Below are 12159 nucleotides of genomic sequence, written 5' to 3' on the forward strand. Positions count from 1 at the left end.
CAGAGGGAGAGGTGAAGAGAGAGAGAGAGGTGGGTGAGAGAGTACGGATGATGGGTGAGGGTGGATGCGTGGTTTGGGGAGTAGGAGGAGGGGGAGTCATTAGGAGTGGGTGGTTGGGTGATGCAGCGGTGGGAGTTGGGTGGGAGTTGGGTGGGGGTGGGAGGACGGCGCAGAGATGGGAGGAGGCAGGAGAGCTCATGTGAGACGATTGGTGAAGGGATTAAAAGAGCGGCCAATCGGGGCGTACCGCCGGAGGTAGTAACAAGGCGTGCAGGCGCCGTCGTCTCCCTGCAGACTGCTGCTGCATTCAACCGCAACACGCGCGAACTGCTTTGCTTGCTTGCTGCCGGAGGGGCTTCTGAACAGAGCAGCAGGTTCGCTGCCGTCTTGGCCATGTAAAAACCTGCACAGCCAAAGAGCAGCAGCAGCATCGGCAAGCCCAAGGCCAGACACGGTCACTGCCAAGACGGGACAAAGAGAGCAGAGAGGGCTAAAACGAAACGAGCAAAACAGCGACAAATTCACAATCAATATCTTGCAGCTGACAACACTAAAATAGAGCAAAAAACTCGAGGGGGTTTCTTTTCTTCGTATTCAAACAACGGACTATCTTTCTTTTTTTGGGGGCGGCGGCGGCGGGGGGGTGGGAGGCCGGGGGAGGCTGTATATTATTCCAGCGGACTCATTGTCGCGACAGCCGCTCTCGTCCGAGAGTAGTTCAGCGGCGCGCTTCCAAGACTCGCAAGCAAGCCGGTCAAGCCCCACCCCGCACCGCACCGACGCGACCGACCGCTCGCTCCACGCGATGGAGCCACCGCGCCCCACGCTCTCGGCCACCCTCCTCCCGCTAGTCCTCACGCCGCCGCCACGGCTCCTGCTCCTCCTCCTGCTCGCGCTCTCCGCCTCGCCGGCTCAAGCCCACTACTACGACGACTACGGCTGGCAGTCGGACGCCTACCAGGGCAGCCAGCGCTTCTACGCCAAGCCGGCCGTGTGCGTCTCCATCCCCAACAACCTGCGGCTCTGCCAGAACATCGGCTACGCGCAAATGCGCTTGCCCAACCTGCTCGAGCACGAGTCTTTGCCCGAGGTGCAGCAGCAGGCGGGCAGCTGGGTTCCTCTGCTGGCCAAGCGCTGTCACCCGGACACGCAGCTTTTCCTGTGCTCGCTCTTCGCTCCCGTGTGCCTCGACCGCCCCATCTACCCGTGCCGCTCGCTGTGCCAGGCGGTGCGCGACTCGTGCGCGCCCGTCATGGAGTCGTTCGGCTTCCCGTGGCCCGACATGCTGCGCTGTGACAAGTTCCCCATCGACAACGACCTGTGCATCGCGGCGCAGTCGGCGAGGGGGGGAGGAGGTGGAGGAGGAGGCGGCGGTGTCGGCGGAGGTGCCGGGGTCGACGGAGAGGACGAAGGTGAAGGCGTCACTGCGCAGACAGGTGAGGGGGTGGGGGGTGGGGGGATTGATTGCGCCGAGGGGATATCGTGGCGATATGTTCGTGGACGATGAGAGTGTACGGTGGTGGTGGTGTTATTGAGGTGGTGGTGTTGTTTTCTCAGTCGAGCGTCAAGACGAAAGTCAAACGTTGCGTCGGGTGGGAATTGTTCCCAAGTGTCGCGACGGTGACTCGTGTTGTCATTGCAACGACGACGACAAAAAAAAAACAACAACAACAACAAACTCCCCCAACGCGTGACTTCGTTGACGAGATGGCGTTGTTCAGGAGTGTTACGAATGCAGACGACGCAGGCGCGCGCGTGGTTGTTATCGGAGTTTGTAGGCAGCTGACAAGGCCCAGCAAATGGCCCCGTTTGACTGTGTAATGAATATGAACAACAGATGTACTGCTGAGTTCACCCGTTTTACTGACCTAATATTACTGCGGGGAGGAGGGGAGGTGGTGGGGGGGACGGAAATTGTGCGCCCATCACCCCGATGTTTAACGACTAAAAGGTGGACTTCGCGTTGGACAGCTTGAATCACCCTAGAGAATGGCCCAACGGAATCCACGCAAGAGTGAGTAAGACTCGACTCAGAAACTCCCACTGGTTGCGGACCAAGAAAGCCTTCACAGCCAAAATAATAAAATCGCTGGTGACTAAATTAACACTGGCAGAACGCAAACCCAGGATGCCTTCACAATCCCCCCCCACCTCCTCACTTCCTTTTTCACCTTTCCCCCTCACTGATCCCTATCTCAGCCATAGGGGGAAGGAGGGAACTGGAGGAATGGGGGGGGGGGCTCCATCCAACAGGAGCAGGTAGATTGTTGTGAGAGAGCGAGTCTGGTGTTATCATCATAGCGACGCGGTTGAGATGGCTTTTTTTTGCGGCGCTAAAAGAAACGAGAGAGTGTGTGTGGGGTGGTTTTTTTTTAGAGAGAGAGAGGATTCCTTTTTTGCGGGTCGTTATGCAGGCCTCCCTTACCGAGTGGTGAGTGAAAGTTGTTTTAAATTGCCTCTCGTGCCTTCCGCGCGCGTGTGTGTGTGTTTTATGGGGGAGCTCTTTTGTGTTGCTGCCTTAAGCGAAATGGATTTAACACCGCCCCGTTTATCCACGCCGCGCGCGCGCCTATTTACGCCAAATCGGCGTTTTTTGTCCCGTGTTTTTGAGTCAATTTGGCCGAGGTTGCAGTGTCATTTGCAGTGCATTTATTTATTGATGTCATCCGTTTGTCACCATTCTCTCAACTCGTACGAAAAGAGAGCATTTGGCGATGCTGCTACTGCCATTGGTAGTGGTGCACACAAAACGAGAAGACTCAGGTTAGTCTTTGACACCGTGGCCTTCAAAGGAAACGTTTCAAGAGTAATAGGCGACCTTTCAGGCAATGAGCCATGTGTTATTAAGAAGTGCCATTGCCCGAAACGTCACCTAATATATATTTCTTACTTTTTAAGGCATCGACGAATGTGAGTACACACAAAAAAAACGTGGCATGTTGTGTTATAGAAAAGTAAAATCTCACTAGGAACGTGAAATATAGGTCCATCAAGAGACATTGCTTGTGTAGATGCCCTGCCTTGTGTGTGATCAAGGCCCTACCTTTAGTTCCGCCTCATTACCCACAGTTATACCATTGTTTTAGAATGAAGCAACGCCCTTTGCATAACGTTGGAAATATTCCAATGTCTTGTTACCATTTCTCTGCGATTCCTATTGAGCTTAAATGCTCTGTAAGGAAATACACTGCCGGTCTGTGTGCAACGGTCCTCCATATAATGGACCCGCTCGCTATATGTGTACACAAAAGGTTGTTTTATGTCCCCATAAAATGATGTTTGGGAAAAATGTAAATAGCAGGACATTTGAGTTCCACTTTATTTAATGTGTTCAATTGAGAGCGAATATTAAATGTGACACAGCTAAAAGTCAATCTTTAGTATAGAGCACGGGTTTAATAACGTTTATAAAGCTTCAATGTACAAACAGTGGTCATGGAATTTAATTGGTTGCCCCACACATCTAATCACCCCTTGGCCGTCCAGTGTTATCAACATAAGCCCAACCTGTAGCTTGCTGCCCTGAATTTAGACGGACAGACATTCTCAAAATTCGTCACTGCCCCCTTGTATTTTGCATGCAGAAGATATCAATGGGTTTTCGTGGTGAATTCTGATACGGCTCAGACACTGCGAGTGCTTTAATAATGATGAGTGACGGGACGGCGCAAGAGCGTGGTGAAGACGCTTGTGTGGTGGTGTGCTCATGGGTAAAGAAAAAAACGCACGCGCCTCACCATTAAATGGAACGCAGACAAAGCGCCGGGGTTTCCAACGACGATCGACGGAAGAGAAACGGGGAGGCAAAGTGAGGAGGAGGAGGAGGAGAGGCAAGTGTGTGCGTCTGTGACGGACGGGTTTGAGACAGTAGTCCTGTTATTTCTCCATAAATGGGCAACGCTGTTAGCAGTGGAAACAAGGAGAGAGAAAAAGAGCGAGCGAGCGAGCGAGAGAGACAAAAAAAAAATCCGCAGGAGACCCAAAAGTGAAAAGGCCAGTCTGAAATCAGGCTGTGGTCGTACAGGAGAGAGAAAGAGACGCAATAGAGCGAGGGGCCGGCGAGGGAGGAAGCAAGACAGGAGGGGGGGGGAGCATGAGGGTGGCATTGGGCAGAAGGCGGGGGTCGAGGTTGGACCCGTGAGTGTAATAATAAGAACGTCCTCTTAAAGTGCCCAACTCTTCGTCCCCCTCTCTGCCCGGCAGCTTCACGGTATGGCTGCCCCCCCACCACCTCACCTCCCTACTCCCCACCCACCACCCTGCCCCCAGCTCCCCCCCCAACATCCTACTTACCCCTCTAAGACCCAAAGTGGAATCTAATTAAACACGCAGACTGACAACCCTAATGAGCTGCAGACGAAGCGCAAATAGCTGAGAAAAACGCCGCGGCACAAATCGCCGGTTTTTTGTTTTGTTTTTCTCCCCGTGGCTTTTGTCTCCCTGCCCGCCTGCAGCACACAATGCAACGCGCAGGCCACGCTTTCTGAAGACTCTTCGGGAATTAGTAGGCGAAGTTCAGTTAAATTGGTTCGTAAAATCGCCGCTATTGTGCATTGTTAAGACAAATGCAGGATTGTGTTGTTCCCGGTCTATGGTAGCATTTGTAGTAAGAAGAATAATAATAAATCCATATTCTTAGGTTTTTTCGGTAAAGTCACGTAGGTAAAAAAATTAAAATTAATAAAAGTAAAATAAAAAATAAAATAAAAATCACGACGTTTCGGAGGCAACACAAGCTTCCGTCTTCAGGTGGAACCGTCACAGCACGATAGCTGTAATTTTAATTTTTTACCTACGTGACTACCTAAAAAACCTAAAAATATGAATCATTGCAGTCACGAAAGCTTCAAATCTAGAAATAATAAATCCATTTGCCTTGGGGGGGGGGGGGGAACGTATATAAATATATGTTGAACCTAAAAAGCAAACAATTGAAATGCGTACAGGAGAAATGTATACCTCCGTGTAAATAGTTTGTACTTTTTTGTTGAAATGCATGACAATGATTTCAATTTCGCGCGTGCGCCCGTTTTGAGCGTCGAGTTGGCGCTCGCAGAAATTGGTTACCGCTGGTCGGATCGTGAGCTTCCCTGGGGGGGAACTGGTGGGGAGGGGGGTATCGGGGAGGGGCGCATCAGGGGGGGCATCGGGGGGGGGGGGACTGGTGGGGGGGCATTGGGAGGGGGTGCCAGGGTACCGATGAGGGGAATCTTTTGCCTCCAATTTTTTAAAACATTGACTCTAATTAGGAAACAGAATTTGCCTTAACCATCTGGAAACCCCAAAAATATTGGCCTATTTTGTTTGTACAGTATGTGGGATTTTTTTTACGTTGAGCAGGCAATTCTTTACAATCACTGGCTCCTCACTGGCATCGCAGATGGACATTTAAAAAGCAGCGGTAATTTTTCTCACTGCGCGATGAGCCAACGACACGAGTTTGATTCCTTGCCGTGGCTGACATCAGTGGCAAGTGATATCCAATCCTGGGAGTGCACTCCTCCTCCTTCACCAATGCGCACCGATTAACGTGGTGGTGAGGTATGGTCAAACAATTATCACGCGCCAGATGGAGGCGGTCATCCAGCAGTGAATTTCTTAAAGGCTGTCATTTACTATCACTATTTACACACAGCGCATGCGACATCCTAACTTTTACTATCGGACTCGTTTGCCCCGTAACGCTTGTCCCTAATAAAGAATGTCACTCGTTGCTATTTTCTTCTATATATATTTGACGCTTGAAATAACGTTTGGGTAAGCAACAAAAAAAACACGCCAAACCTCAAAAAGCTAGAGCACACGAAACGCACGTGTGCGATTGTCTTGTTATGGCACGTAACAGCAGGTTGCAGTGATCGCAATCAGTGGTGTGACCATCGAGGGTGCGCCGGGGCCCATGGGTCAAAAGGATAAAAGCGCCAGGCCACAAACAGAGGGAAAATTCGACAGGAGACCTCCCCCCATTTCATTCCTTACACCAGGACTCGTGCCACCCCCGCCCCCCCACGCTCCACCACCGAACGAAATGTATGTTTTGTGTCAATGTGTCATGTATGTATGTATGTTGAACTTTTTTCGCACCGTACGTAGCCAACCTCGCTCATCGGAGGTGCGGGGAGAAGGACATCAAACCAAACACAAAAAGCAGTTCTAAAGAAATACGTTTTCAATCGAGATGATTTAAAAGTGCATATAGCTCCAGCGGCTTCCTAATATCGTAAGGAAGAGCGTTCCAGACGGCCGCAGAGGCGCATCTGAAAATGCGCGATGCGTTCGATGGGCCGCCAAAATAGCAAGCACTCAAGTGTGAGCACATATCAGAGTGGGACCATCAACGAATGCAGTCTTTACATGCTCTACGTTGAAACAAACCCATTCGCTGGCACCTGTTGCGCTAATGTGCTCCGAGCATCCGGCATAACCATCCCCAATGTGTTTGTTGTTGCCCACAGAGATGAAAGTGTGCCCTCCGTGCGACAACGAGATGAAGATCGAGTCTGTTCTGGAGCACTACTGTGCCAGCGAGTTTGGTGAGTTCAGCCCCCCATGAGTGGCGGTGCACCGGCCAGAGAAAAAGCCACGAAAAATGCCGTTTCATGGGAGTGTAAAAAAAAAAGTGAATTAATTGTAAAATGTGTGTGTTTGTGTGTCAATTCATGCTTCAAGGAGGACTTTTGAGGTAAGTGGCTAACACAAAACAGTGTTGCATTAGAGGCAGGTATGGTAACAAAGGGATTCATTCCAACAGTCTGTCTGGGTTGACGACCCAGAAAATATTTCCTCTCGCTACGGCTTTGGCTACTAAAAAGTCACGAGCCTACAGCAGTCTACCAGCGACAAAGAGAAAATGAAATTTTTCAACACGTAACAAACCTCGTTCAGAATGCTTCTCATCGCTACGGCTGTGGATACTAGACGCGTATCTGCCGCAGTCTATACCGGCGACCCGGAAAATATAAAAATGAGAACTTAAGCTCGGTGCGGCACGCGGAGAGGCCGTAATTAATAGGGCACGTCAACGATACACAACTCTCTTGCTCCCTCCTCCCCCTCGTGAAGCCGGGATGTTTTAGGGGAACCTTTTGACCCCGGCGGTTGTGGGTCGAGAAGCTGCCTGTCTGCCGCTGGCAGCGCTCACAAACCGGAGAGCCCAGAGTGGGCGGCTGTCCTCGTTTTACTTGCTACGAGACGCGAAAGAAATTCGTGGGTTTTTTTTGGTGAAAATTTAAACTAAACTTCGCGCACGCTCTTTCGCAACTTTGCTCCGAACGTGGTAGTCTTCTTTGGCGGAATCGGTGCACGATTGCACACGTCGGTTAACACATGGTCGCCACCGTTTAAATGGGTCAAGGTCTATAATTAGGTCTAATCAATTCGAAACATGATCCAATCCACACATTCTGTGTTACACACAGCGTATGTTTATGAGATGTGCGTTAAACATGGGCGTGGACTGGCGGTGCAGTGGTTAGCACACCGCGCTATGTTCCTGATGAACCAGGTTGGTAAGTATGTGTGTATGTTGAACTTTCGCACCGTACGTAGCCAACCATGATAATCGGAGTTGCGGGGGAAGAACAACAAACTGAACAGAAAAATCGGTTCTAAAGAAACGAGTTTTCAATCTAGATTTTAAAGTGCTACAGTGGCTTCCGAATATCGGAAGGAAGAACGTTCCAGACAGCCGCAGAGGCGCATCTGAAAGCGTGCCATGCAGTGACCGTCTTTGTTCGATGGCGAGCCAAAAGCCGCTGCGAGGATGACCGGAGTTTGCGTGGGCGTGGAGTGGGCGTGGAGTGGCGGTGCAGTGGTTAGCGCACGGCGCTATGTACCCGATGACCCGGGTTTGATTCCCAGCCGTGGCCAACGTCGGTGGTGAGTGATTTCTGAACCGATCCTGGGGATTCCACCTTTGACCAGCATGGTGAAACATGGTCAAACAAAGTGTGATGGCGGGCCTTTATCCAGCAGTGGATTGCCAGAGGGTTCTATTTATCTAATGTATGGAAAAAAATCTCACTCAATGTCAGGATAACAAAAACCTGACCTCCTTGAAACTCAGTTTCTCAAATTAAAAACATCTGATTTATCTGATAAATCAACGTTATCATGTAAAAAAATACATTGATCTCAGCACTAAAGTAACAACATATTAGCCTATAGTCTACAATGTAATTAATATCACGCTTTTGGTGTGAATATGCACTTAAAGGTATATACAAACTATAATATCACTTATCTTATTAACACAACACAAGTTTTAAGCTTGGTGAAAGAGAGAAATATAAAGCATTTAAAGTTATAAACAGGACCTGTCTAAATTTCGATTTAAAGCTTTCGTGACTGCAGGGATTCATCTTCTTGGTTCTTTCGGTAAAGTCACGTAGAAGGGAAATAATAAAATAATAACATTTTAACATAATAAAATAATTCTCACGACGTTTCGGCCCCAACAGCGTCTGAATTCAGACGCTGTCTTTTTCCGACAGCCCTGTTCTTCACCTGAGGACGGCTGCTTGCGTTGTGGCCAAAACGTCGTGAGAATTGTATTTTATTATGTTTTCTTTTTATTATTTTATTATTTCCCTTCTACGTGACTTTACCGAAAGAACCAAGAAGAGGAGCTGTCTAGTGACTTGCCTTCAGCGTCTCTCCCGTACCAGCAACACAACTGAACTTCAGTGACATCACTCGACAGCTCCTTATCGTTACTTGAAATGTTTCTTTTATACGATTCTCATTATTTGGAGTTTTTTTAGGCTCACGTCTTCCTTGGCCTCAATATGTGCCCCATACTGTAATTGAAACTCTCCGACAAAAACAACATTGTCGACTTATTATGCAGCGTACTGCACAAGCAATTGGAAAACCAATACAGAATGTATATTCATAGCAGACACAGTGCATTCATTCTGAAGTCGCTGTGTTCAATGTAACCCGCTGGATATAGACCACTCCTCACAAAATAGCGCTGCCTGAAGATCTGCATAGCCGCGTAACAGTTGACTCCCTCCTTCTGCATCACTCCATCTCCTCCTCAATCGCATACCGTGGCAACCCATACGGTTTACCCCGTATTTTTGTACAGGAAAATTGAGTTTTCAGGTCCATACGGCATACAGCCGTTTCAATACGGGCAAAAAACATGTTTTTTGTCTATTTCTTTGTGTTTTTCCTTGTGATGGGACTTTGTAGGATGAACGTTGAGATTTATAAGGGCACGGGGTGACCAATAAGGTCTGAATTTATAAGTAATAAAATAAGCACTGATAAAGGGTTGACAGGTATGCCATCACGTGTGAAGTCAAGCACAGATTTTATTTGTCATCATCTCTCCTTGAGACTAGATGCCTCCACGGTCTACTTGCTCCTCTTAATTACAGCAATTACTTTGTATAGTTTCTGTTGTTTTTGATACGGCGAAATGTATATTTGCACACGCGCGTACAGAAAATTACATATTGTAGTTTATCCCAGATCGCATGCAAAAGGACATAGGCCACCTATTTATAAAGACAAATGCCAATCTCTGAATGTAGACATGAATAAATAAAAATGTCACTACATTGACCTATGGCCCATAAAGACCGTGTTTAGCAGTGACATTTGTTGAAGCAATTAGACCCGTTAAACACGGCTTTTTGTTTCACATGGAGAAACAAGCATTTGTCTGTTTCGTTCAGCGCCCTCCATGGTGGCACGCATTGAATTTTGTAAAAGATAAGTCACCGTCTGAGCATGACGGCCTTGAGCAAGAAACTATTTTAAACAAGTTCGTTTAGGCGTAGCGGTGAGAGAGATCGCCCCAAAACGAACTGGCATCATCACCAAGTTCATTTCTCACCACTGACCGAAGGGTCCCCTGAAGGCTGGAGTGAGTTCACGTTAATGTACACAGTTTCACTTGCTGCAAATAGTGGTTGTGTAGCTTAAAAGGTAGCATGATTCAGCATGAAACTTTGCAATCACTAAAATGGCATGAGAAAGTAACATAGAGGTGTAATCAGCACTCTGCAAATAAGACGATAACATTAAATCTACACCGTTGGGTTGATAATTGCAATATGGTCACGAGAAAATCCACCATTGCTGTGGGTCCAAGGGTTACCGATTCAAGTTCATTTGATATCAAGTTCATCCTGATATCTAAAGTAATCATTTACATTTCAAGAACTGCATATCAAGATGGCCATACGTCGCCATGCTGGTCAGTGCCGTTTGGCGAAGGGGGTGACCAGCACCAATTGGGATATCACATGCCACTGGTATCAGAGGTGTGGACTCGAGTCATGTGACTTGGACTCGAGTCAGACTCGAGTCATGAATTTGATGACTTGCGACTCGACTTGGACTTGCATAACAATGACTTTGTCCCACCTATGAGATGTGGACTCGAGTCATGTGACTTGGACTCGAGTCAGACTCGAGTCATGAATTTGATGACTTGCGACTCGACTTGGACTTGCATAACAATGCCTTTGTCCCACCTATGAGATGTGGACTCGAGTCATGTGACTTGGACTCGAGTCAGACTCGAGTCATGAATTTGATGACTTGCGACTCGACTTGGACTTGCATAACAATGACTTTGTCCCACCTATGAGATGTGGACTCGAGTCATGTGACTTGGACTCGAGTCAGACTCGAGTCATGAATTTGATGACTTGCGACTCGACTTGGACTTGCATAACAATGACTTTGTCCCACCTCTGACTGGTATCGACTGTGGCTAGGATTTATAGCGCAGGGCATGACCGCTCCCCATAGCCATTATTATCCATGACCGGGAATAAAGCTCACGTGTTCGCAAAGTTGATTACAATTGCAACTATAATGAGCTACCAAGTAGAGTTCACGAGCATGGCTAATGATGATTGGACAGTGACCATAAAAAGGACACCGTGACATTCGTCGGTTCATTATGACCCTGCAGTCAATAGGAATTGCTATTCATTAGGCCTCTCTTCCTGATCACAAGGACTCTGGAGAGTGCGCACATGAGTAGTTCATTCAGTGTCTGCGCGTCAATGCTCGCAGCGCTGTGCTAAGCTGGATTGAGGTCAAAGCCAAATTCTCGTCTGGTTTTTTTTATGTGGGCAATCATTGGTGACTACTTTAAGGCCATCAACATCACCACTTGCACGTGAGAAGCTGTTATACCCTTGTGAGTCTACTCGGAGCTCACACTTAGGTTCTCAGCTCTGCTTGCTGGCTTACGGCTTTGACACGGTATTAGTTTTCAAAGCCACATCGCCCCGTTTCTCACCGTCGTTTAATAATCCCCCTCCGCTCTCTCTCTCTCGAGAGAGAGAGGATTCATGCGGCGCACTAACGTCATGGTCTCATGAATCGGCGGCAATAAATATGTAAAAATTCTCAAAACAAAGTTGGAGGCCCCAATGTAAGCAAGCAGAATGCAGCTTAATAAAAGCTGCACCAAGTTTCGCAAAAAATCCACTGAAACAATAAATAACCCCCCCCCCCCCGCTCCCCCACAGACGCACACAACACAACAAATGCATGGCTGTATCCCAGTAATGACCAGGAATTTATAAACATTAATAAAAGTCCGCTTTTGATATGATCGTTGCGAGAGGGGTCTTTAGAGACCTGTTTCATGGCTGTTGGCCAAACACTTTGAATAAACCGCCGCCCGTTTCCTAATCCTGTTTATATTTACGAGGAGATGAACCCCCAGGAAAGGGGTTCGTGTGACGTCCAGCTGCCGTTATTACCGGCGACTTTTCCAATGACGCCACAGCGGTGAAATTGCTCTCAGATGCATTTTTCAATGCAAGCATGAAAAACATAATAACGATATGAAGGCACGGCATGAGATGGCAAAACCCAAAAAAAAATTGGCATTTGCGTCATTATTTTATTTATACATTTTAATAGCAGTTCGTAATAGCCTCTTATTGGAACTTGCCATTTTTCTTTGAGATGCAACTGATATACTTGTTGGTCATAGTTTATTAAACTACACAATCAACCTTACATTCTCCTCATGTTACTTTTCGAAATGTAAAACAAAAATCTGCACATATGAGCAATCAGATTAATCAGATTCATCTTGGCTTTCACTTCGCAATCCATAGGAGACAAATTGCTTTGTTCACCGATGAGGATCGCACATTTGTGCGTTTGGCTTGAGAC

The 12159-nt window shown here is 47.7% G+C and overlaps 1 protein-coding gene across 1 annotated transcript in view; it reads left to right on the forward strand.

The window, feature by feature from the left end:
• The first annotated feature begins 233 nt into the window (after positions 1 to 233).
• The window catches only part of SFRP5 (secreted frizzled related protein 5), a 38592-nt gene continuing 26666 nt past the window's right edge, over positions 234 to 12159 (forward strand). The window contains exons 1-2 of the mRNA XM_078855490.1: positions 234 to 1436; positions 6456 to 6533. Of these exons, the coding sequence (XP_078711616.1) occupies positions 806 to 1436; positions 6456 to 6533 (709 nt within the window). The 5' untranslated portion in view covers positions 234 to 805. The remainder of the gene's footprint in view (positions 1437 to 6455; positions 6534 to 12159) is intronic.

This window comes from Lampetra fluviatilis, chromosome 4 (assembly GCF_964198595.1).
Source record: "Lampetra fluviatilis chromosome 4, kcLamFluv1.1, whole genome shotgun sequence".
Lineage (NCBI taxonomy): Eukaryota > Metazoa > Chordata > Hyperoartia > Petromyzontiformes > Petromyzontidae > Lampetra > Lampetra fluviatilis.